The 27,398-nt window shown below is 40.7% G+C and overlaps 1 protein-coding gene and 1 long non-coding RNA gene across 2 annotated transcripts; one reads left to right on the forward strand and one right to left on the reverse strand.

The window, feature by feature from the left end:
• Window positions 1–334: 334 nt before the first annotated feature.
• On the reverse strand, window positions 335–5,297 carry ptger1a (prostaglandin E receptor 1a (subtype EP1)). Its single transcript, XM_071505150.1, has 3 exons — window positions 4,784–5,297; window positions 2,585–3,495; window positions 335–1,493 (listed from the first exon to the last, which is right to left on the reverse strand). The coding sequence occupies exons 2-3, from the start codon at window positions 3,452–3,454 to the stop codon at window positions 1,224–1,226; spliced, it is 1,140 nt and encodes a 379-aa protein (XP_071361251.1). The 5' UTR covers window positions 3,455–3,495; window positions 4,784–5,297; the 3' UTR covers window positions 335–1,223.
• Window positions 5,045–7,158, forward strand: LOC139636804 (uncharacterized). Its single transcript, XR_011694472.1, has 2 exons — window positions 5,045–5,158; window positions 5,953–7,158. It is a non-coding gene; the product is annotated as an uncharacterized lncRNA (long non-coding RNA).
• The last annotated feature ends 20,240 nt before the right edge of the window (window positions 7,159–27,398 follow it).

Genomic DNA, 27,398 nt, shown 5'->3' on the forward strand with positions numbered 1-27,398 from the left:
AGGATTGTGTTGAGGCACGAGTCTGGGGAAGGCTGAAACAAATCTGCTGCCTTGAAGCTTTCCCAGAGCGAAGTGGCCTCCATAATTCTTAACTGGAAGAAGCTTGGAACATCCAGGACTCTTCCTAAAGCTAAAGAAGGGTCTTGGTAAGAGAGGTCAGATGGTCAGTTTGGCTGAGCTGCAGAGATCCTGAGTTAAGATAGAAGGAATCTTCGGTAATTTAACTCTGATAACTGCACCACTGTATGTAGTGTAGTACAGACCAAAAATACTCCTTCCTCCTACAGGCCTATTTGTTATGGAAAAGACAATTAGTCAAAAATAAATCAAAAAATTCATCGCATTGCATTGTTTTATTTACATTCAACGTTCTTTACATTTCCTCTGTAAATCGAGGATACACTTCAAGTATTAACTTATAAAATCTTACATTATTTCACACAAAGCACTGTATAAACACATGAAAAGCACATGTAAACTTTAACATTCATAAACTCCACAGTATTTGAATATTAACAGTCCTTAATGAAATACATTCAGCAGAATACTTAACATCACAAGTACACCCTAAATACCTCTGGGTTTACTCTGGAGCTCCCTCCGATAGTTACACCAACACAACTCAGTTCATCTACACAGAGCAAGTCACTGTGCAATTTATTTTTTCACTTTCAAAGCTGATGAAAATGAGGTTGAGAAATGAAATGAAATCACACTCAGTCCTCTCTGTAAGTATCACTCCTGCAGCCCTCTGCTCCGTGGTTAACACTGCATTCATATCCTGCAGCCTACAGCCTACATCTTTGCCCTCTGTTGATATGAGTTTCCAAATGAGACTATAATAATAATAATAATAATAATAATAATAATATTAAGGAATGCTCACTTATTATAAGTAAACAGTATGAAGTTTATGATAATTTGTGCAAAATCACAGCATTAGCTAGCTTCCATTTGTAAGGTCAGACAATGAACTCACTGGTAAATCTTGATGGAGTATGAAAGATATATTTTGATCGACTCCGTTAGACATTTCTAAAGTGGACCAGCTGAGAAACGTCAAACTTCACATCTAAACTGGTCTACAGCCACAAAGTTTATTCTCTCCACCTGCTCCTATGTTGGTCTCTCCATCGAAATGTCTTTGCATAAGCTCTTCATATGTTCAATAACCTGGCAACAAAGTACATCCACAAACTATCAATATTAGTCCTTCTCTCAGCTCACACTTGGTTGACTTCCTTCTTCTCTGAGCTGGGGAAAGAGGTGGGCTCCCAGCGGCCTAATACATTACCCCTCAGGCCCACCTGGCACTTGGCAATGAGGTAGATTTTGCGGAGGACGGTGCGGCGCAGCAGTATGTAGACCCAGGGGTCGAGGATCTGGTTCCACGTGGCCAGCCTCACACCCATCACCATCAGGGTTTTATAGTTGGACAGGTCGTCCCCGACGGATCCTGTGTAGGAGCGGATCACGGACATCAGGCCAAAGATCTGCAGGCATGAAACACATGCTTGCAATTATTATTACATGGTGAAAGAGTGAAAACAGTCCTGTGAGAGTAAAGCTAAATGACTCAAAAATAACAGCTCTGCAGTAATAATATCTTAACGTGATCTAGTTTATTTCATTTTAAACACAACAAATGAACGTTCTGGATGAGCACTTTCATTTAGGTATTCTTTGAGACAGAGATACACCAGTATTGCTTTTAAATCACATTAATATTATCTTACCTTAAGGTAAATAGGTGTTTTGTTAAAAATCCTCCATCCTGCCTAATCGCAGTTGGACATGACCCTAACCTCAATCTGACAGGACGTACACCTGAACTGAAGGCCAAACGCAGGTCAGGCCCAGATTTTCTTTTTATGTAAAAGTATGGTGAGCGATACCACAAAGTTTTAGTCCTGAAGCGCTGGTATTACTTGATTCCAATGCAGTTCCGATACCAAATAATAACATGGTAGAAGTGTGAAGATTGATACTATTTCTTATTGGTATCAATATTGGATATATTTTTATTATTAAAAGCTGTAATGTACTGCGACGCAAATGTGTCTGGAGATTACTTAATCACATGGTTAACACAAGCGTTTTAACAGAAAAATAACAAAAGTTTAATGTATAAAATCTCCAAACGAAGATGTGACGGCTGTGCCCAGAAGGTGACCTAATGTGAGCTGGATCATGTTTTTTTTTTTTATTGATTCTACTGATACTGATGCTCAGAAGACTATTGATCTGCTCACCTCTGTTTGAAGGAGCATGCAAACAAAACTGACAAGGCAGTGAGGGAGTCAGTCCGTCAGGAGGATGCAGCATAAGTGATATGTTTGTAAACTACTGATGTTTAAGGGCTTAAGGTAAAAATTCTATTGTATATAATTTAATTTATTATATTATATATATAGCTGACATTGGCCTGTACCAACAGTAGACTACTACTAGTAGTAGCAGAATGGCTGGCTTTTTTTCCTTATGCACACAGGTAAACATCACTGACAGAGGGCTCTGTCAGTGATGTTTACCATTTTTATGCCCAGACTGCATACTCCCCTCTCTTGTACTTCCTCAAACTCACCAGCAGAGGGCTCCAGCAGATACACGAGGTGACCATGATGCCGACCAGCTGCACCACCATCTCTATGTCGTGGGACTTTGCAGAGTGATGGGAGCCGGGCTGCCTCCTGAGCCGAGCGAGCACCAGCGTCAGTCCACTGATGGTGTTACACACCAGCGCCACAGCTAGCGAGGTCAGACCAAGTCCAGAGAACAGCACCACAAACGCCACATCCACCTCCTTAGTGTCAGTGAGCACGTTAATGAAACACCAGGTCCCGGGGTCCTGGTAGGTGTAAGAGCCCAGATGAAAGCAGGGAAGCATGGCCACACACAGAGCTGCCATCCAGATGACAGACAGGCAGATCTTTGTACGGGTTTTGGTGACCAGGGACGAGTGCAGCAGCGGCTTAGTGACACCCAGGCAGCGCTCAGCAGCCATGGCGCAGCCCATGAAGAGTGGGCACAGGCCAAAGAACACCATGCTGCCTCCCAGGAACTGGCACATGCCATCGGAAGAGTTGAAGTTCTCTGGGCGCACACCTCCATGGAGGTAGAGTCGGAGAACCAGGGCACCAGGAATCACATGGCCAATGAAATCTGTCACGACGAGTGAAGTGGCAAACAGAAGGAATGTGGCTTTGGAGCGCCGGCGCTGGAGAGAGTAGGCGTTAGCCAGGATGAAGAGGGCCACAATGTTGGAGATGATGCCGAGTGTCATGGACAATACGACGACAATGATGCCACTGGTGGTGGGCTGCACCGAGGTGAAGTTTTCCTGCTGCAACAGCCCTTCCACAGCCACCCTGGATTCCACCTTCCCCACGCTGTCATTCGTGAAACGAGGGAAGAGCGGGGAGGCTGAGGAGTTGTAGTGGCTCAGAGCTAACATCACTGAACTCTGAAGGTCGTGAGGGCCATAGTTAAGGGAGGCTGCAAGAGAAAGAGGAGACAGATCTGATTTGTTACCTGGATCAAAGTAAAATTCTGTTGATATGTTGATATGAAAAGTCTAATTAAAAACAGTGAAAGTGACACATACTTGACATATGGGTGAGAATTAAATTAACACTTCCACACACAAGCACACACACACACGAGTGCTTACTGAATGGTTTAATAAGTATAAAAAGGTTGTGAATCATATGCTGCGGCCTTCACAGCCACCACATCTCATCCCGACTGAACATCTATGAAAGATTTAGTGTTAGACAGCGCTCTCCGCCTCCATCATCAAAACACCAAATGAGGGAATATATTTTGGAAGAAAAGTGATTATTAATTTGTTTTGGAAGCTAAAGATGGCCCAAAACCTCACTAAGAACATTTATGTTGGTTTTTGTCTTAAATTTATGACCTCTGTTTTTAAGATTAGGATTTGAGGCCCTCTAACTGGTAAAATAGTTAAACAACTACAAATTCTTCTTAAATGATGATCAAGATATGGCTAGACCTGAAATTCCATTTGTTTCTTGACTTTACAGAGGGTCGCCCCGTGCGTGGTGTCAGAAAAAGCAGAATCCCATTTTACAGACACAGTGAAGACCTGTTCATTAGTAAATCAGTTGTTGTTATTTGTGGTTTCTCATCACTCAGGTGTAGTTTGGCTGGAGGTTAAACACAGGTCATAAACAAGACAGTCCTCCCTGCAACACACTAACAAAAAGCTGCTTAATGTAAGACCAATATGGTAGAATATCTTATCTTCCTTCATAATCATATAGCGGATTTTTGATGTCTAAACTGACCTTAAAAGGCAATTACTGCTCAGATTTCTCCCAGAATGAGTTATGATTTTTTTTTGGAGAACATCAGCTGCTGATGATGTTCCAGATGTGAAGTAACTCAGCATAAGAAAATAGCTGATTATCTGGTCATTCTGATAAGAGACAGATACATTTCCGTGATGCTCATCCCTGTACAATTTCTCATGGAGCAGCTTGTCCATTGTGGAAGAACTGCCATTAGATGGTGACTGCACCCGTTTGCAGAATTGTACAGTTTTGCAGCGGGTAAGAAAAGATGAAGAGGGAAATGAAAGTTATGTAATAAAAACGGTATAAATGAAAAGCAGTATAAATCCTACCTATGAAGTTTTCTAACAAAGAAGCAATCCGGCCCTTAAATGAAGGATATTTCTTTGAGTAATTTTCTCTCAAAAAAAGTCAACTTTATTCGTTATTTTAATTATGATAAGATTTTACATGAAGCAGTCACTCACCACTACATAGCTCAGATATCCTTCTCAGTCCAGCTGAACATCCAAAAGATAGTTGTCCTTGTGAAACAGATATCCAGAGATACTTTCAGCGGTGCACAAACCGAGGGAGAACTGAACTTCTCGTAAGATCAGAAATCATGTTTCCTCTCGATAAATTCCTTTGCGGAATAATTTCCGTGACCGGATCCGTGCGGCTGCAGCATGGCGGCTTGAGGGTTGCAGAGGATCCCCACTGACACTTAAAACACCGAGTCAGGTTTTTATAGCTCGTCTTTCCGCCTTCAGTCTGTGTGGGCGTCTGCTGCTGTGCGCCACCTGAGCGCAGTGCGCGTCTCCCCGCTGTTTCTGCTGCCGTCTGTTTACACTCGGTCCGCGGTCAGTAAGCGCACTTTAATGTCCTTACTCACTTTATGTGTGTCACCTACATTTCTAAGAAATTATCTCAAACAAGCCTGTTCTGGCAGCAGATGTTACAGACATAACTTTTTTTTTTTTTTTCACCTGGTCATAACACAGGTTTACAAGACTAGAGTCTGTGACTTTTACTTGTGGCCTAATCGACATTTTGTTCATTGTTAAGCATTTTCTTTTCTGAAGCCTGGATCGATGTGAACAGATTCAATTACACAGCCCACAATATTTTTTTTTTTTACTGTTTAGTGTGCAACTCTGCGCTCAAAATAACCTCGGAGATATCAGTTATCCAGAAAGATCCTGGAGTGGATTTTCTTTTCATCAGTCTGCTACTTGAGCAGGTTTCTATTTCAGTTCTCTGAATAAATGACCTCAGTGCAGGAGGGTAGGTCAGACACGTAGTTGGAGTTAAATAAAAAGATTAAATTATAGGTGAAATTATCTAAAAATGTGTTTGTTTTGCATTTGTGGTTTTTTTTTTTTTTTTGAAATTCCAAATGCCTATTAGTTCTGGAAACTCATAGGGATAGTATGGAAAAGTCATATTCACCGTCACGAAAATCCAGATGTTCCTCCAGGACTCTGATGTTAGTCCTGGAGGTTTTTGCAGCTGCATCAATGAAAACATGTCAGTTTTTCTTCTTGTTGATTGACAGGCTGAGAGGGAAAAACTAGGAAGAGGCATGGTGTATCTCTGATTTTTGGTTCTTTTGCTGCATACTGGGGACAGGTGGTCATGTTTGTTCTAATTTCAGAAGGACCTGGCAGCCCAGCTGGACACATACTTGCACAAGTTGTGGTTTGGAAACAGGGGAAAAAGCAACATCTAAAATTGGCGGCTGGTTCACAAGAAAGAGAGAGGAGGTAGGCACTGACACATAAATTGGTTTACAAAAATTAGGAAGAGAGGGAGCTGGACACAACAGTCTGCTGGAACGAGTCTGTGAACTGAAGATCCAGACTGGCAACAAATTAAAAGAAAAACCGAAATAAAGTGTCTCGGTAAGGTGCCGCGCCACCACGTGCAGCCAGAACAGCTTCGATGCTCTTCAAGTCTCTGGTGTCTACTGGGGAGATGAACACCGCTCTTCCAAAAGATGTTCCCTTGGTGTTTTGATGATGGTGGTGGAGAGCGCTGTCTGACACGATGTTCCAAAATCTCCCATAGCTGTTCAACTGGATTGGGATCTGGTGATCTGCCATCCGTGCCCCAACAACAAACCCTCCTTCAAAGTCACTTAGACCTTTTACTCCTGCCATCTTGCCATGCTCAGCATTGTTATACCTGCCACAGATCATGATGGGATGTTAACTGTGTAATTGTTCGATGCAGTGCACCTGTGTGGAAGCATCCACATTTGTTGTTTCTCCACTCATTTATTCAGGCTTTTCCTTTAATTTGTCATCTGTTTGTATATTGTAGAGTGTATCTGCATGTTAAACTGACAAAATATCAAAAATGTCTGTTTATTTGCTAAGCTGTATCTGTTTTCAGTCTAAGGAGAGATGTAGTAAACATTTGCGTGCAGCAGACAGTGAGCTGGAATCCAGCCAACACTGAACAAAAACACACTTGGTTTGGACATTTAGCCGCAGGATCTTTGACTAAACAAGAGTTTACATGCCTTCTATAGGTGTAGTGGTGCTCTGGCTTAAATGCTATTGTCAGCATGCTAACAAGCTCATAATTACAATTTAAACATGCTGATGTTTAGCATGAACAAACTGGTTCTCTCCCCTCATTTGACTGTTGACTCTCTAATAAAGGCATAAAATGCAAAAGACACTAAAGACGAAAAAACAAAACAATTGGGGAGACTCTGTTTCTGTCTGTCCAGACAACAACACAACCCTGGAGTTTTCATTCTAAAACTAAGAACTGTGGACTTGTACTAATTTTACTATAAAAGGAAAAAAAAAAACCCAAAAAAACAAAAACAAAACAAAACAAGAAAAAACAACCTAAATGAAGAGTAGCGTCACTGTGTGGACATAGTAGCATGGGCGTAGACTGTGTCATCTAGCTGGTATTTTTTGTTGGCCTATTATTGTAGAGAGACAAATAGTAACAGTCAAACACAAAAACGGATGACTTTGAATTCATCCACATTCAGTTTGACCAGACTTGTTGATTTCAAAGCCCACAGAAGGGATTCAGCATTAGCTTTTTATTTTATTAGCTTCATACATCTTATTAGCACATCAGAAAAGGCATGTTTCAGTGTCTGCTGCTCTTGGACCAGAGAACCAATAATTCATGTCTGATCGCTTCCTTTCCTGGTGCCCGTTTAGACTCTTGAAATGCAACAATCAAGAGTTTGGCCGCCATGTGCGTTATTCCTCCAGCTCTGAAAGGAGACCCTGTTGACCCCATTTTTTTCATCAATAGCTCTTACAAATGGTGCCATTTGGCCCCTGCAGACCAGTGGCTCTTCCAACACCAAGTCTAGGTTTTATTGGTTTGAGACTCCCACTACACCCTTTCCCCTTTCACGGACCAAAATGTAAAAAAACCCCAAAAAACCACTGACTGCATACCTGATCATCTTAGAAGCGCTCTGAGATGTGAGAGCTCCTCAGCCTGGAAAAGTTTACAGTGAGATCTCTATCTTTTCATGAAGTTGGAAAAGTAATATTGAAGAAAAAGCTTCAAAAGTTTTCTTGCTGCATGTGCACACAAGTATTTCATCTTGGCTTGAAGACTCCAAACTCCCCCACCACAACTGTTCAACGGCTCCTCTCATTGGCCATTTAGCCAAACTGTTCTGCAAGAGCACATGCCTGTATGTCAGAGAGATTGAGTATTTCTTACCATTTGAGTCACTTTGAAGCGGACAGGAGTTTGGTTTGCCAGTAACCGTGCTCTCTTATATCTGATTTTTTTTTTTTTTCATCAATTCAGGCTGAAGACAGTAATTTTCACAAATGCAGTGTGCCAGTTTCAATCAAACTACATGACATCATGTAAATACATCCAGTGTGGCAAAGGTAACCACAGGGTCATGTGCTTGTGCATTCCTCACTGACATTTTAAGGAGATGCTGGCTATTATGAGTGGAAAGCCACACGCTATCTGTCTGGGCGTCTCAGAAACTACTGGCCAAAAATGAAACAGTGGAATGTTTGCATAAGAATATTCAGCAAAGAGAAGAGGAGACAAACAAGCTGTCAGGGGCAGAAACAAGTTCAGATACTTTCCTCTGATGAAACACACACTTCTTGTGGTGCAAATTGTTTAAAAACTGCTGTCTGACTGTCTGGCTGGAGCCCAGAGGTCATTGCTAATATTCAGTTACTGTTTTGCCTACTGTATGTCTCAAGCTGTTATGATGGGAGGGAGTGCTCATAGTGCCAAGAGAAATAGCAAAATCAAAATACGGTGAAATCCACAAATAATCACAGTTGTCATTCATTCCGGGCAATGCAGTACATGAAACAGTACTTGTGTTAACCAGCCTTCTTTAGTTACAATAGTAAGCTGGAGTATGTCCAGTGATGCAGCGCAGATTTTAAGTTGAAGGTCAACATTTTGAGGGAAACTGCGCAATCGTGCTGTTTTATTGTTGAGTTAGTTACTCAGAAGAGGCAAGAAGTGCTTCCTGTGAAAAGATTAATAATCCACAGCAGACATAACAATAACGCTAGAAACACGTAACATGTAAAAAAAAAAAAAAAAAACCAACAAAAAACGTCAATCAAGGCAAAAGAGAGTAAAGACAAGGCTGGTGGATAAGGATGGAGGTGGTTGTTAGTGTTTTCTACAATAGCTTTAAGGATGTTTGATGCATATAGTAACGAGAAAAGTACCTGCACTTCGTTTTTGGAACGAAAACAGTAACAAATAGACAGAAAGATTTCCTCATCATTAACTTTCTGTCCTGCATTGACCCATGCAGGTGACTAGTTACCGGAGCATTTGAGCAACTGAACTAAAATGTTTAGACAGAAGAGATTCAGTGGACTAATCTACTCAGCTTCCCTTTCCACAGCAACACAGGGAAACTCCCCGATCTGACATGATGTGAGAGAAACCAAAGGCTTTCATGTGAAGTTACAAATGGACATATGAAGCTCGATGTCCAGAAGAACTTTGGATTTATTCTGGGACTGTTTTTTTTAGACCATGCAGAAGCTTATCCAGACCAAATATTTTCTCCCGCAGCATTAAAAGAGCTGCCGTTGTCCAAGTTTGGCTTTGATTTGTTGTGCTGTCTCCAAACTACTACATTTAGCAACTCTTTCTGAGAAATAATTCTATTATTGAAAATAAAACTCTTTTTTTTTTTCATCAAACCAGAAGATCAGGATAACACTTATCCAGTGAAATATCTCTTTAGTGAAGGCGTCAGAAGAGGCTGTCAGATGGTTGACAGGCACCTTTCCAAAGTCCGAACTAGAGGTAGTAAGTCCCACAATTTCTGTCAGTTGTTATTGGCTAGCTGTGTGGAGGTGAGAAAGAAAGTCTTTTTTTTTTTTAATGAATGTTTTCCAGGAGCAATTGGAGCGAATGTGTACCTCATATAAACCAGCAAAACCCAGCCCTGACTTAGGTGAACCACTGACTTTACAACCACAACACTTTTGGTTTTGCCTGAAATATCTTGCCCATTACAGGATGCATTACCATAGAATATGATGTATACATCCATGTTCCCTTCATTGTATCAGAGATACAGTATAAACAAGACATAGATACCACATTGGCTGCCAGATACAGCATCTCTATTGATCACTTCCTGCATTCTTAGCTTATTTATATCTTTCTGTTTAAACAGCTTGGCTCAGATATTGTTACAGACATATAATATCTCACATGGCTCAGTGATCACAAATGTTTGCCAAATTCTCCACAACAATTTTCTTACCAGAGAAAACTGTTCTGGAGGACAACCCTTCCCCTTTATTGTAAATCTGTCACCATGTTGGCTCTACTCATTTGGCATCTTACTTCATGTCCTTGTCCTTGTCTGGTCAAGAAGCTGACACTGTAATACATGGTGAAAGCAGTGGCGACCCTAGATGCTGGGGGGCCCAAGACAAGGAAGGTCATTGAAGCCCACCACAGAATGCTACAATTCACAGATGTCTCCTAAAGGCCTCAACTCCAAACTATTGGGAGATGCTACAATTTACAGATGTTCCCTGAATGCCTTAGATGCAGGCAATGGATAGATGTTAAGCACAGCACACACTGTTAGGGGTCCCACTTGGGTTGGGGCAACAGCAGTTTTTAGTTTTTTGGGGTTTTTTTTGTGCCAATATGGGGTGTCCACTTGGGAGCCCCAAGCCTTTGCCTGGTTTGCCTCTCCTGACTCTCCTTCTGGGTGAAATGTGTAAATGTGTGTGGTAGCATTCTATAATTACTCCAATGGTTTGACAGTAAATGGACAGTGAAGACAATGACTTCCCTGGTATAAGCATCTGTCTTCAGAGCTGAAAACTTGATGATGTCCGTGAAGAAAAGGCTTTCTGAACAGTAGGCCTATGTCGCAGAAATTGGATACTGGCAAGGCCAAGTAAGATTTATGATCTGTGTCAGGATTTAATTGTTGAGGTTTAGGGAGTTGGAGGGAGAGGAGACAGAAGAAAGCAAAGATGGCTCCAGTTAAGAAAGTGAAACAAATAAGAGTCATGAAGTGTACAAAGTAAAAATAAAGAGGGGGGGGGGGGTTGGGACACGAGCCCTGGCTATTATGGCCAACCAACCACACACATGCATGCTGTTTTAGCACTGAGTAGTCCTTACCTGGTATTTGCCAAGTGCAGGCACTGTCTTTATGGCTTTCCCATATTTTTTTTCTTTCCCCATTCACTTTTCCTGTCACAAACCATCTTCTAAAATGTCCTCAAACAGCATTTACTCCACCAACGACTCCATTTGCAATAAATTAGACAAAAGGTTTGTGCTTGTGGTTTTCTGCTCCTCATAACTTTGGAAGTAAAGCCTGTTTCGGTGCTAAAACATCAGCCTTTAGAAATTCATGGTTAGGGACATGTCAAATCAGTCTGAGCTCTCTCTATTCTAGTTTTGTTCATGGAGGATATTCTCTAAGATGACAGGGGGATCCGTTACCTTTTTCTACAAGACAGAAAAGACGGTAACGCATTTACTGTTAAAGTTAACCTGCAATCCAATGTCATGATGTCATTCGACGGCCTCAAAAAGGCAGATGCCAAAAAATACATCCAGTTCAGGATCACCTTTTTTCAAGATGTGAAAATCTCAAAACCTCTTTCCTGTTGTCCTTGCAAATAGTAAAACTGCAACATTTCTGTGGCTTTTTTGTCATGAATCTTATTTCACAGTGAAAACCAATGACAGGTTTCCATATCAGTGTTTAATGGTCTACATCAGATCAAATTCTCCCTACACTGCCTCGGCCAAACTAAACCCGTGTTTAGTCAATATCTGAATGAATCTATAAGGTCACTCTGGCTGTATCCAGCTGTGTTGGCTGATGTGCTTTGCTTATCCTGGACAACGACAGAGAATCTTAATGCAAGACTGGCAATGACAAACATAAATCCTGAGTTTAAGGACAAAGGGTTTATTTTTGTGGTACTTTATGAATATGATTTTCAAATTCCTATTTCAGAAAAGACGAGGTTATATCTGCTTCCCGTGCAGCAACAAGATGAACTAGCTCGGTGATAAAAAGAGCAGAGACTTAACAAATCTGGGTGAGCAGTTTAATCCACCACAGCAGCGCCCACCATCACACCACATGGGTCATGTGACTCAGTTGCTTTGCTGATGTCTGCGGTAATAAAGCTGAAAGGTTCGCTTCTGTGTAGTGATTGATGATAAGTCCTGTCAGTGTGAATAAAAGAGGAAGTGGCAATTAAAGCGGGTCGGCAGCAGGGCAAGATTTAAGAACCACAGTCTGCTATTTAAGTCAGCAGAGATGTTATTAATAGGAGCACCCAACAACCCATCATCCCACCCACACACAAAAAGACAATTACTGCATCACAGGTCCAGTCAGTCACAAGCATTAACTTTTATCTCGAACAACCAGAAGCAAAGGCTTCCAGTGTTTCCATCCAGGAATAACGTTGTCACGGTAGAGGGCATGCCTCCAGTTTCTCTCTCCTTCTTTTGTTTTCCCTTCCCTTGTTTGCCTTGTGTGTGTGTGTGTGTGTGTGTGTGTGTGTGTGTGTGTGTGTGTGACAGAGCATGTGTGGCTCTCCATTCACTCCACCATGCACCTGCTGTTCAACTCACCTGCCAGTCATCACCAATCGTCCTCCCTGGATATAAACCACTATAAACCTACTTGTGATTATTACCGGTCATAATTCAATTCTGCATTTGCTTGAGTTCTATTCCCACTCACCTCGCCATTTCCTGACTGCCCGTGTGCTCTATACTCCAACACACCGTCTTCCAGTCTCCGGTTCTCACTCACCTGGACTAAGCTATGGTCTCGCCTTCCTGGGACACCACCGGGACATCCAGTCGGACCTCCGGACTGTGTGGATTACGGACTCCACCTCAGTAACATTTCTTTGCACCATGACTGTTTGCAATAAAACTCTGCTATCCTTATTACGCGAGCCTCTGTCTGTTTCTGCATTTAGGTCCAGCACTAAATGTTAATTCTGAGCAAACTTCTCACTTATAGTGCAATTAATACTATTCAAAATGGCATTGTTTACTCAGTACCATTATATGCTATTTGCAAAGACAATAGTTTAATATTTTGGCAAATATGCTGATGCTCATTAATTAACATGTTGTATGTTAACATGTATGTCAATTGTTTAATCCATACAAAAGTGTAAGAGTAAAAACAACAATTTCATGTTTTATAGAGGCTATGCTAGCAGTTTCCTGTTTCCAGCTAATTGGCTTCAGGCTGCGCCTTCATATTTAACATACAGACATTAGTGTCAACCTTTTCAACTGTATGTCCAAAATTGTCAAACAATTCCTTGAAATGCCAGTTTATTTTCCAGAAGCAATTTGCTGAGTGTAATTTATTGTTGGTAACAGGCAGGGTCTGATATTATTTTTCACTTGAATAATCAAAACAATCGGCAAGAGAAGCTTAGAGGACATAAAGCGATATTTAATGGAGACAAACTGAGTCTAGTCTGAAACAATGAAACCATTAGCTGATCCGCAGAGCCGTATGGTAGTGAGCCGTGCCAGGAAATCAAACACGGAGCATCAGTCTCAGTGCTCTTCTTTCTTTCTGTTTCTGACTGTAGCCACCCAAGCACCCGATAAACTCCCACAAACCCTGTCATAAAATGCTGGATGGCATTAAAAAGTGCAGAAATATTTTGATTTTCAGCCATGTCTTGCAAAAATCCAGTTCGTGTTCTCTCACACATCATAACTTCCATCTGTCAGAACCAAAAACCGAAATAATAAGTGACCAGACCGATAAAGAAATTATTTTTTGGCAGGTCGTTCAAAATGTTTCAAGTTGTATCTAAATATAAATTCAGCTGTCATTCTTGTGTTTTGGCCATGATTATGTTTGATATTGGGAAGGAATTCTCTGTCATTATACAGGCATCAAGTCCAGAACCAAACCATTACCATTTGAACAAAACATTTACTTCAAGACCCTTAAAGGAGCTATTTGTCAGTTTTGCTATAGCTACACAGCCAACATTAGCATTAGCAGCTGTTTACTAACCAGTCGAGGAGAAACAGTGCAAGCTCAGCATCAAACCTCTTTCCTTTACTCGCCAAGAGCTGTCTCCACCTGTGGAAAAGAAAGCTGATGTTAACTCTTGTCTCTATCATGTCCTTTCTTGTACTGATGTTAACATGGTAACCAGCTAGCCGGTTAGCATCCCGTTTCATTTATTGTGGCCTTAAGTTGTCATCTGGACATCTTTCAGCCCTGAGATTGCAGCTTGATTATAACCTCTTGTATTACAACAATGGCTGAAGCTCTGGTCTGGCCACAACAACACCACACACTCCTGGCAACAAACCACGTTCAGAATCCTCTTTCATGTAAGCATCTTTTTTATTATTTTGCACAATTTGAAATACACAGGAAAGTGACAAAGAAAGCAAATAGAATAAAGCGCAGGGAGAGGCAAAAGCCCGAATGGATTTTTAAAGCCTCCACCTAAATAATGTTGAAAAATCATAAAGGTATAAGTCTGAGTCAGAGACTGGGTGACCAAAAATGTCATTTATCCAGTATGTCATTGTCATTGAAGGCTTTGCACAGAGATTTACACCACCAAAAATAATTGGAGCAGTTGTAGCTCTGGCTTGGATGGGATTTTGAAGCCATTCATCTGTGCACTCCACCCCCCTCCGTCCTTTTGTTTCCATTTCATCATCAGTCTCAGTCACGATGAAATGTCATTGGCAGAGGGCTGTGGCTTCAGGCTTGAAATCAAAGGGATTCATCTGGACTCAAGTGAAGTAGCACTCATCATCAATCTAAATGTGCTTTCTCACATAAAGTACACAACTAAAACAACACTAAAATCTTAAAAATAATAATAAATAGCAATAAATGTTCCAGGCAGGTTGCAAACAGGTTTATATAAGAAATTGGACACTTGCCTCTGTTACTTCCCCTGTATTTGTCTTCAGTCTGAACGGTTGAACAGGGATGACTGTACTGTACCGTACGACAGATTTAGTGCAGGCCACACGCAGCTGTGACGCTACAGGAGACAGTGTAGGCAGACGGACAGATAACTCACACTCTCCCGACCTTGAAACTTCTGCTGCCTTCACAACTCGGAACTTGCTCAGCACTGTTCTCCCCAAGGTACGTACTGTACTGTGGTGACACAGCGAAAGTGATGTGCCAGCTCACTGATTTTGGTAATGCTGCTGATAGTAATCATGCTGTGTTTACCTCCAGTGTGACCCTCTCTACTCAACTCACAGAGGGATTTTTTTTTTACCTACTCAGTAATTTGCCAGAGGGCTCAAATCTCTAGTAATTCTTCCAAATGTCAAAATTGTCCTACTTTATTGTGACATTTGGTTTGTGGAAATACATTATTTTCACAATAACTGTCAATAATTACAACTTCTGTCATGCATCTGTAACTGGTGTATGAACAATTGATGATTGACACAGTATAACATGACTATGTTAATAAATAATATTTGTTTACACTATGGTAAAGATCTAGAGAATAATGAATCAATCAATCAATCAATCAGTCATACTTTATTTATATAGCACTTTTCAAACAAATCAAATGCCATTCAAAGTGCTTTACAAAGTGACTGACAAAACAAGGGGTAACAAGGGATTAAAATTTAGAGACTACTGCACACCAAAAAACAAACAACAACAACAACAAAAAAACAACAGAGGAGAATGAAATAATTAAAGAATATTTGAAGTAATAAAAAGATAAAAACAATAGCACTGAGTAATATAACAAGAAAGATGGGTAGTTGAGATGTTAAAAGGTAAATAGTAAAAGATGAAATAGAAATAAAGTAATATGAAGCATTACTTAAAATAACTCGATTCAAATAAAATAGTAAAAATGGTGATTATATACAATTTAATACAATAAATATAATTAAAATAATCAAATCAAAAATGATAAAAAAAGTAAGAATACAATGTGCTCAAAATTCATGAAAAATGTTGTGCTTTAAATTCAATTATTTAACTCAGAAATGTTAAAAAATAAAAATCTTTAACTCAAGGTCCACTTGCTTGACTTCATGCAGAGCCTTCAGCTGCATCTTGTGGCCTTCATCAGACATTTGCTAATTTGTCAGATTGGGCTGTAGTTTCTTAATTTTGCTTTTACTTTAGTCTGATGCAAGTTTCACAAAAATAAAGAAAAGTTGAACCACATTACCCTGGCGAACTCTGCAATAAAAGCTATGTTTCCATGGTAACAGTAAATTGTCCCTGTAACTGTTGAATTTCCCAGGAGTCATAGCTAGTTAGTCCTTCTTTAGATCAAGAACTGGACAGCTTTGTACACCACATGATTTCAGACTTCTATTTAAAGTTTAATCTGAGCCATAGTCAAAGTGGTGTTCTGTGACTCATCAGGAGAGCTCAGCTACACTGGTACATATGCAGATTCATTCATGTAAAGCCTCTAATAGAGCCTGGTTTTATTAATACAGATCTCATAATGTATTCATTACATAGTGGTTTAATCAGTTTAATGGCCTTGCTATGCTGTAAATAACAAAAGCCCATTTTATATCGGCACGACTTAAAAGTCATGCCGCTGGTGGTGCAGTTGATCTAAATCATCTGCAGTGTGAAGGCAGGACATTACATCATTCACAAACTGAATCAATGCCAAAGACACAGACTGGGAATTGTACTTTTAAGTCCATCACTTCTCCTCTAACGATGGAGGTTAGATTAAAAGTCTTCTAAGGGCTTCATTTATCTTATTTGGTAGCGATGCTGTTTCCCAACTTCAGGTGATACACCGAGGATCCTGTTTGTTTTCTCTGTTTCAGTCTCATAACTAGCCTGACCGATCAGTCGGTGTTCTGGCCTTTCATGAACCAGTTGAGGCTTTGTGCAGGATCAAAGGCTCATCACTGGGCCCCGTCCCAACACAGTCCAGGCCCACACTGACGTGATGGCATCTAGGGTTCTGAGTTGTAAAGTCAATGGAACAAAGATAAACATGGTTTGAGGTGTGATTTGAGGAACATAGCTGAGATTTGACAAAGAATTTTGTTTTTCTTGCCATCCACCATGTTTGCAGCAAAATATCCTGCACCACCCTCACTCACAGGACTCATCAATGTTATACACAACATAGTAAAAAACTACAATCTGTATGAAAAGGGGCTTGTAGGAGGCCTCAGGAGACACTTTAGCTGATGATAAACAATGTGGTTGGATGTTTCTATAAAAGGTTTGATAGCAGAAACATTATGTCATGCAATGATGAGACATAACACTAATATTTAACCTGTGATAAGACTGGGCCTCATTAAAGCTGTTGACTCTAAATGCCAATATACATCTCACTGTTTTCACATAATCCTGTTTTATAGTCCTCTGTTCTTTATGAAACACTGAAAGGCCAAATAACAGTAAGGACCTCATTAATTTAAAATATCTTCATACCGGTAAATATATTTTTGGCAAAGTCTACATACAAACACATACACACATTCCAATGTATTCATTCACACCAACACATAAAGACACATACAATAGGCAGATTTTTTTTTTTACCTTTGAACAGAGCCTGGCTGGCTGTTTCCCCTTGTTTCCTGTCTTTATGCTAAGTTAAGATAACCACGCACTAGCTGCCGCTAGTGGCAGAGTAGGTTCTTGTTTACCATACTTGAAAGTGGTTATCAGTCTTCTTGTCTGACTCTTGGCGAATAAGCAAATAAGTGTATTTCCCAAAATGTCAAAAGCATTTTCAAAGTCAACACTAATGATTTAAAATCACATTCATTGCAGAATAAAAAATATTCTTACCCATCCTTGTGCAACAGAAGGCAGCAGCTGTGACCTGGCCAGATGTGTATCCACTGACAGCAGGGAGGAGACAAATGATTTGACTTTATGCGCTTTGTTTTATAATGCCAATTTAATCCAACTGAAGGATGCAGGTTTGACTTCTGCCCTTTTGTCTTTCTCACATTGGAAACTCAAAACATGGGCTCGATAAAATATCAGTGAAGAAGTACTTCAGTGGGGCATTTTAGCACTCTAACTCCTGGTTATATGTATGTGTGTGTGTGTTACCAGTAAGTTACAGGATGTCACTGTGCCCTGGCATCCTCACACACTGGACCTAAACCACATGTCTGGCACACTGTGCTGCTCACCACAACCACACTCTGGAATCTGAGCCAAACACTGTTATATCCATGTAAGGGTAGTACAGTGCGACTGTGGTTAAGAGGTTGTTTCAGCTAAGCTGCGTTCTGTAAGTAACTCAAAATTAAATCAGCAAAAACAGCTTTTCCCATAGGTCAGGATAAAAAGTGTTTTTGAGTGGATGATAGTGGAGTGGATTTTAATGTAAATGAAGGTCGAGCAGTTTAGTGAGCTTCAAAACATCTGGAACAAATGGCAAAAAAATGAACTTTGACATTTCTTAATTCACAGACCCTGATTAAGATGAAGATTAATGATGTATCAGATGACTGTATGACTGTCACACCATCTTTCTGTGATCAAATGACCCTTACAAAATACTCTTCATATTATGTATCATTTGGCAACATTTCACAGGAAAACACAGCAATGTATGGCCTGGTCTGACAGACCTTTCCTCCCTCAGGCTGTACTCACTGGAGTATGAGATATTTATTTATTTATTCATTTTCATGAATGGTTTTTTATTACTCATTCCTTTCTTCCACTCATCAATATTATATGTAAATAATGTTTTTATAATCCAGGCGTATTCCAAAATCCTCTTTGTCCTTCCAAAAGTTTGAAGGTGATCAGTAATGATGGTGTTCAGGCAGGTTGCATTGCTTTATGATCATATTCCTAGATATTGCTTTGTCCTGAATTATGCCTCGCTGAAACTTTTCCACCCATCAAATATGTATTACATTTTAAGACAACCGAGGCAAAACTTGGCAGCAAGGAATTACATAAATAAAATCAGGATAACCTTCACAAAAACATCCAGTAGAGTGAGAACAAAGGAAAAGAACTGATCTGAACAGCTGACTCAGACACTGTTGCCAAAACCAGATATGACCAGTTGCTCCACACGTGTCAGCTTTCTGCCAGAGTATGATAATAGCCCTGTTGTCATCTCTATTGTTGAATTAGCACTGCTTCTAAATCTAATCATGTTGAAATATGTTCATGCTGAAGGTTAAATGGTTTATGGATGGAAAATATTTGCAACAACAGAAATGTCATAATTTAAAGGTACAATATTCAGAAAACCTTTGGTATTTATTATAACTGTGGCCATAATGTAAACTGCCAACAGTAGCTGTGTCCCAATTTGGGGGCCACATCCTCCAGAGGATCCAGCTGGCACTTTTCGTCCCCTGCTGTGCCCGCCCATACCACTGCATCACAAAGTGCTGCTCCTGTCGCTTAGCAACCTTGACAACACCTCACTTTTGTTTACAAAAACTTGAGGTTTTATGGCTCTTGGTTTTTTGAACAGCTGCACTGCTGTTCAACTGAGCTGAAACCAAGTACTTATGACTGTAAACCTCTGGCTCTCTGTTGGCGTCGTTTGCTGCCATATCATCTTCATTACTGGTGTGCAATGAATCTTGGGATAGGTTTGGCCACGAAGCATCCACCAGTTGGGACCTTTGTTGCCCAGAAAAAGAAGGCTGCATTTCTCGGCCGCAATGCAGCCTCCGAAGGATCCAGCCCCGGAATTGGGACACAGGCAGCATCCTATTCCTCGTGTTTGTGCTCGTGCTCACACTCCATAGTCAGGTACAAACCAGCATCCTGGTCATTGGCTAAAACAGCGACATGACAAACAGGAAACTCAACGTGATTGAGCAGCATCATGCATGTTTGCCTGTTAACTATATTTGAGACTACACTTGACTCTCCAGCACTGGCACAGCACTAAAACATAGTGTGAAGATGTCTAGCTATGTGAGTAGTTTGACTAATGTTATGTTTATTTGAAATAGGATTTCTAAAGTGCTTGCTACCTGGCACAATATAGGCTAGTGATGTTGATCTAATCCATTTTTGTTAAATGATACTACACTATTACTACTATATACGTTATACAACGGTGTTAGGTATCTTGCCTGCTTTATCAATCACTGTTTGTCTCGATTTCACTGTGAGGCTCAGCAGTGTGAGCATGGCAGGTTTTGCAGGATGATAACACTAACGGTAGCTGACCTTATAAATCAGATGTGTAGCCACAATTCATGACTGATGCTAAGTGAGACGTTTTCTGTCACTTACTGAAATCAGCACTGTGACAAGCAGGGACATTTAAAGCAAGGATTGACGACGTGTGTGTGTGTGTGTGTGTGTGTGTGTGTGTGTGTGTGTTTGTGTGTATGTGTTTGTGCGCGTGTGTGTGTGTGTGCGCGCAAAGGTGGGAAAGCAGGGGAAGTTGAACCTCTTTCTCAAGCTCTGTCTGCCTTTTCAACCCACCTTTGTGTGTGGATGCTCAGAAAAAGCAATAAACACCTTCTCCTTCAGACGTTGTTGGACGACAGGTCATACAAACTATTTCATTTCAAGCATATCCCGACCTTAATAGTCCCTCTGTGCCAGCTTCCAGTCTGCAATTCTGTGTGATGTTCATGCCAGTCCGAACTAGGTCAAGCACTGGCTTGTGTTCCTCTTGACACAGGTGTACCAAGTCTGCCTTGGACTTTCTGTTAAATGAGCAGTGTGTTGACAGTCATGATAAACTGCTGCTGGATAGTATATGGATGAAGGCAGCCATGACTGGAGGCCTGTACAGAACAACAGAATGGTGAATGATTTCATCCAAGCTGCCCTCAACTTTACTCTGCACTCTTTGTTTTTAATTAATTTGCTATTTAGGTTTTTAGATAAATACCAAACAATCTGAAAATAAAGTTCTCAAGAAGTGGAGCTGAAGCCGCCTTTGACATTTTGCAGATGTTTAAACTCAGCTGTGTAATAAACATCTGTACACCATTATAGGACTTTCCTGCTAGACAGAATCTATTTTTCCTTCACACTCAGACCCTGGTATTCCCTTTTTGGTCTTTTTGCTGTACATGTCCATTAATTTGAAATATGCAATGTGGAAATGATTAAATGAATAAAACATAGATTGAAGGGCAAACTGATCAGCCTCCTAGAGATCAGCTGCTTATACTAGGACACGGCCAGTACAGCTAATGTAGTATACTTTTGTATGTTCCTGTGCTTGGCTGGTTTTACTTCAAAATTTGGGATCTGAGTTAAGTTAATATTGAGAGATGACTGAACCAAATGTTAGACTTTGCAGTTACAACCAGTGAGGAATCTGAGCTGGTTTCTGGCCCACATTTATTGGACACTTTTGCAACAGCCCTTAAAAACCCATTAAATATTTATATGATGAGTCTATCAGATGCAAAAATCCCCACTGATATACAATAATTGTCCCTTATTTCCCGACCTAGCGACAGTGTTGACAACCTTAAAGCCTGAACTTAAGTTAAAGACCATAACAGATGTGTCCTTCAGTAGCCGATTGAAGACATTGCCTTCTGATCCTAACTTACAACAAGGGCTTTGAATTTCTCCAAATGCTGAAGTGGTGCAGGGGCTGTAGGAACAGCAATACTCTATATCTGCTCTTATGTAACCTCCAGTCTTCAACATGTCTGACTCATAGGCTTCCCATTTTTTGTGGTATCGGTAAAGACTCACTCAAAGGGGCTCAATGTGAAGTTCACCCTCATTAATTTTCTAAGCAATACAAGCAAATCCCTGAGGCATTGTGGGATTCCCGGAGACATGGAACTGACCAGCAATGCAAGAAGAGTCAAGGGTCCATAGCTGAAAGTTCTCAGCTCTGTGCAAATCTTGGTGAAAAATGCCTGTCAGACATGCAGTCTGTTTCAAAAATGACTAAGAGTTTTCACAGTGAACTACATGTATGCCATGCATAAATGGAAAGGTTGACAGCTGTAGCAACAGTAACTGAGGGGGGCGGGGCTAACAGACTGGTGAAATACATTTTACATCCCAAATCTGAGTGGCAGCTTGTAAACAGGCAGGCAACTGATTGGAGCCCAGGCTGTTAGGGGGCCCCCGAATGCAGACAAACTTTACTCCACAGCAATATCTTAAAATGCCCACCCCAGCACTGTTGCTGACTATTTACAGTAAAGCCTGAATACATACAATTTTTTTTTTAATCCAAAGATAATTAAATTAAAATAAACTGGTTCTTACTACCTATATACTTTGCTATTTTGACAAAACAAAACCAAACTTATAAAAGTTTAGTCATTTAGACTAAAAACAATGGGGATCAGTGATTAGTCATAAGGTATGTCTGTTCACAGCTCATTCATGTCTCTGTCTCGCTAGTGATTGGCTTGACTGAAAGTGCTGCTGCTCTGTCCCACCCACTGTGCCATCATTCCAGAGCCATATCAGATCTTCTTCACTGAGAAGGAGAGGAGTTAAGATCTGTCCAAAAAGGTCACTTGATATGTGGGTAAATGCTTTAAAAAGGGGCCTTACAAGTCACCAAATATAGCAAGAAAACCACTAAGTTGCCAAAACCGCTCAGTAGGAAACTTCCCTAAAGAAGCTGTATGTGTTGATGAGCACTGGCCTTAAAATGTGGGTTATTTACAATGTGACAACACTGAAGTTATTCAGTTATTTACTTAGACTTGTATTGTTCTTGTATATTTATATTCAAATTTCCACTAAGGTGAACATTTGGATTAAAAATAATTTGTACATTTTTTGTTGGTGTCAGATTATTTATTGCGATGAACGCTGATTGGAGGGGCCCCCTGCCAATTTTTTTGCCTAGGGCCCTGACTGACTCTATGATGACCACTGTCCCTGGTCAAGCATGTGTTCAGCAGGTGCAACGTGGATGGGATGTACAGTATTTTCCCACTTTGTTCTTTCTTACTGAGAAGTTTCAGTCTTTTGTAATCTTAACAATCACAACAAAGTGATTTCTTGGGCTTCAGAAATGCTTGTATCACAGATCCCAGTGGAAAGGAGAAGGGTTGATCCAAAGGGTGTGAAGCTGAAAATCAAGAAGTTTCATGTTAGTACAGAACATTCATTTTGGCGTTTTGTCTAATATATATTGGCTGCACACTCTCTGTTTCTAAACTATCCACATGAGATCTGCAATATCGCAATTTCAAATCATGTTTTTTCTCCTTCTCTATGGTTTCTTGCTGGAACTGGTGTGGATGGGTGGATCAGTTTTTAAAAATCATTACACATCCATATTTTTAGTCCTTGCAGCCTGGGAGGTGCAGCGTGTCCTGAAGTGGCCATTGTGTGAATTTATGGGAAATTTCAGAGGCAAATTTAGAATACAACTAAAACATTATCCATGTGCTAATATGTTGACAGACCTCTGTGTGCTGTGGGTGGAGAGGACACTGAATTACTGGATTGGGATCATTCAGTCACAAAGGGAGTGGGTGGAGTCTGCTGGCTGACTTCCATGACCGTCTAAAAACAGCTTGTGAGAGATTTGAAGGATAGCAGCTAAAGATGCATCATACAGAGATATAGACAGACGAGCGTGTGTGTGTGCATGTGTGTGTGTGTGTGTGTGTGTGATTGGTCAACTTGTTTGTTTGTGAGTACAGTCAGGTTTCTTCTTCCTCTCGCACAATTAACACAAAGCTCTGCCTTGAATCCGATCATATTGACTGGTTTCTGAGCAGCCACCGCTGAAACACGTCATCAATCACAAACAGGACTGCCACTGTAGCTCTGATGTTAGGAGGTAAACAAGATTCATCATGAGAAGGTCATTTGTGTCTGTCTGCAACCTCAGGGGGCTTCAGAAACGATTTATCTTGTGGAAGCTGTGGTATGGATTAGAGTGTACCTGTGTATTGGTTTCTACTTACATATGGTTTTATCAATGGCAGACAATTGGTTTGTTTACCAGTGCAATGGTAGGTCAGTGAGTTTTTAGTGGGAAAAAATTTAAACCTCATTCTTACTATTAAATCCCACCTAAGTGGACAACAACTCCTCAGGGCATTTTTCAGTATTTTTCCACTTCAACATGTTTTGAATTTTGAAGGGACTCCTGGTGAGGTAAGTCCTGCTCCACCGAGAGCAGAGGAGGAACACGATGAGACAAATCGAAGAGTGAACAGTCCATTATGAAACAACGTGACTCAACTGCTGTTCAGCAGCCAAACTCTGCTGGTTCTCTCAGTGCTATCAAGTCGAGGCAGGCAGCTACATCAGCCTGCGCTCACTGCTGAACAAGGCATCAGAGTAAACACCGCAGAAATAAAATCTTGCAGCCGGCTTTTAGAGATTTTGGTCGCTCCCCAATATTTCTGGTTCCATATTTGGAGCTTGTGCAGCCCTGCTGAGCATCACTGCACCACGGAGGAGTCATATGTTTATGTGACACAATGACGAGTCACTGAATGTTATGTACAAACTCCAAATGTATACTTTCACTCTGCTCGGCAAATGATGTGAGATATACAAAAATGTCACACAAAGTTATTTTTTTTGGTCCAGGAAAGTACAGCTAATGCTCATAACATAAGATGACTGATGTCATAGATAAATGAATAGTGCTGCATGTATTATATAAGATGTGTGTATAGCTTATGGGATTACTGGTGCTGGTGCGGCTTTAAAATTAGCTATATTTTACCTGTTGCATAAATAACTGTGTTGCATTTTGAATAATTACAGGAAATAATAAGCTGTTCATTTGTCATGTTGAACATTAAGGAGCCAGTTCAATTTCAGACTGGATACCCTGCATGCTTGTATGTTAAGGCTTACTTAGTTTGAGTCTGGACCTTCTTGACGGGCTGCATGCTGCTCTGCTCACTCTCAGATGACCCATACCAAAGTGTTGACGAATGAAAAAAGCAAAAACTATCACAGTTTTAAGAGTCACAGCCCCCAACTGTAATGTACTGTATGAGTTTCCCGGAATTTATTTGGTGGCTTGGTTGAGTCAGTTCAGCGTTGTTAAAGAAGCTCAGTTTGCATCACTTACAGGCAGAGACTGCACAGTCCATAACACAGCCCTGTGGATTTTAATCTACAAGGTATAAATAGCAGGACAACACACTGCATGGATAAACAGTCACAAACAGGCCTGGCCAAGCACGAAAAACTGGAGAAGCAAACAGCTTTTTGTGTATTATTAGCAGGCTTAAGTATTTTACTTCCTCTGCTGTCAACAGACTGAAGAAACCTCAAGACCATTTTCATCCTGGACGGAGTGCGACAGCTTTGCAAATGCTCAAGGGGGTAAAGAGAGCCCAGCCACATTAAAAAACAGCTCAGCTTGTTTGACGTGGGGTTGTGTGATGTATATGTACATAGTCAGTGCATTACCTGTCGTAGATTTGTAGCCAGGAGCACTACTCAAAAAGTCTGTATGTAGCCTGTAGAGCAGGCATTTCTCACAGAAGGCAGACATGTCACTGTAGGAGGAGTTTAGATGTAAATAACATAATTAATGACAGTTGAATTTTAGTTCAGTTTCAGGGTGCTCCTATTGTGCATGCTAGCTCAGTGTCACATTGTCATTGGCTTACTCAGCCATTCTTGATGTTATTAGTAACATTCTCCTCCTATGACGATCAAGTTAAAGTGTCTTCTGGGGAAAAGGCCTTTAGTGCAGATCCTCAACAACTGTCAGCCTTTGCTTCTATCCCACATAATTTCCCAAAGCATTTCAGTGCTGCTCCTCATGTACACAGTGATGAAATACATTTGTGTCCATAGCTTATCTATTTCAGAATGAGTGTTCTCCATGATAAAAGAGTATCCTTTAACCTTAATGTTGTGTTTGGGTCCTTGAGACCCCAGGCCCCCTTTAACAGCTCAAAAAACATTATGTAACATTTTCTTTGTTTTATCTCCTTGACACTTCCGGTCTTTTCCTAATTTTAGGGGAATTGCCAATGAAGATGTTTTGAACCAGATGCCATGTTTCAGAAATCCTCCCTATAAAATGATTCATTACTTCAGTTTGGGGTCTCAGCTGTAAAAGATGGTTAAATAAAATGGACTGAATGAATGAATGAATTTCATATGTTCTATCTTGCTGACAGTACTATTTACCTTTCCCAATCCCAAATAAGTCTTTCTTTCTTTTTTTTCCTTCTTTTTTTTTTTAACCAGGAATTATTTCTTGATCCCAAACACTGGCTGTGTGGAGATCCTGCTGCATTTGAAGACCGATTGCATCACAGTGACACGACCAGGCTGTCTCATTCCGAAGGCCCCCTTTAAATTTGGCCTTCGATTTGTGGGATAGGTTCGGTGTACCCTGTGTAGCTGAACATATCCCACAAAAGGATTCGTTGCGCTCCGGTAATAAAAGCAAACAACAGAGAGCCTGAGGATCACACTTTTAAATGTAAGTATTGGGTTTCAGCTCGGTTCAACAGCTTACGATAACTAACAGTTAAAACCACGGACCTTGCTAGGTGACAGGAACCGAACTGTCCCTGCAAAGGTAAGGGCGGACACATCTGGTGACACCAAGCAAAAATCCTCTGTAGACCAGACCGTCTCATTTCGGTTCAGCCTTCACAGACAACGATGGCGGCCCCTGGGACACATGACATGTTGTACATCTGTGAATGATTTTTTTTTTAAATGTTCATGCGTAGCTATGTAACATATAAAACAGTAAATATTTACTTATTAATGTGTGTTATTTTCACACATACAACATTGGGATCTGAGAAAGAAAAGCCAGTATCAACAAAACACAGCAGCTAATCTTCTCTGACAGTCTTTTTAAAAACTCTGGACTGGGAGTGAAATATCTATTTTGAATGGCTTAGACCTGATAGGCACATTACAGGAGCCACGTTGGTCTGGAGCAAAGTGTATTTGGCCCAGGGCCCTGTCAGAGTGTCTGCCTGCCTCCAGTCACTGTATCCTGTACCAAGTTAAAAATGGTTCATGTAAGGTTATACAGTGTTGCGAGGGGAGGAACTGCTTCTCATGGAACTATAGGTAGTTGGTGGAAATTCAGGGGCTTTGATGATTTGCTTTAAATTGCAAACATCTCTCAGCTCATTCATCTGAAATGCGGCCCTCTCTCTGGGCCCATTCACACTATGTGGTTAATGTGGAGGGCTGTTGTTAGGGGAGGAAGAGCATGAATAAATCAGGAGTCAGAGCTGGACACGGGGCATGGAAAAAGCCAGGGATTACACAGAGGATATTTATTGTGTCAAAGCCACTTGGCAGTGTTGTCAGGGGGGGCAAAATTTCAACATGTGTTTATATAGTCAAGTTCACACTCAGTTATTAGGAAAATGAGCTCAAAATTGTATATAGAGGGAAAGCAACACGACCACAGAATATTTAGTGTTTTGTTTTTTTTGTTTTGTTTAGGTTTTTTTGTTTTTTTTGTTTGGTTTGTTTTTTGCCATGCACATTTTTCCTGAAAGAAGCAGTTTGATGCTCTGTTGCATCGTTTCTTTATAATGCCTGACTATGAATGTGAATGTGAATCATATTGGGCTTGTCGATTTGTATTAGTGTTGTATTAGCAAGGCCTGGCACTGTCCTGGGCCTCCAATTTAATGCCCACAGACTGTTTT

Source organism: Trachinotus anak, unplaced genomic scaffold (assembly GCF_046630095.1).
Source record: "Trachinotus anak isolate AG129_WGS33_773 ecotype Australia unplaced genomic scaffold, CSIRO_AGI_Tana_v1 ptg000019l, whole genome shotgun sequence".
Lineage (NCBI taxonomy): Eukaryota > Metazoa > Chordata > Actinopteri > Carangiformes > Carangidae > Trachinotus > Trachinotus anak.

Coding starts and splice junctions, on each gene's coding strand:
- ptger1a (XM_071505150.1), bottom strand. CDS start 3,454: ATGTTAGCTCTGAGCCACTACAACTCCTCAGCCTCCCCGCTCTTCCCT. Junction 1,494..2,584: donor TCTGCTGGAGCCCTCTGCTG/GTGAGTTTGAGG, acceptor TCATGCCTGCAG/ATCTTTGGCCTGATGTCCGT.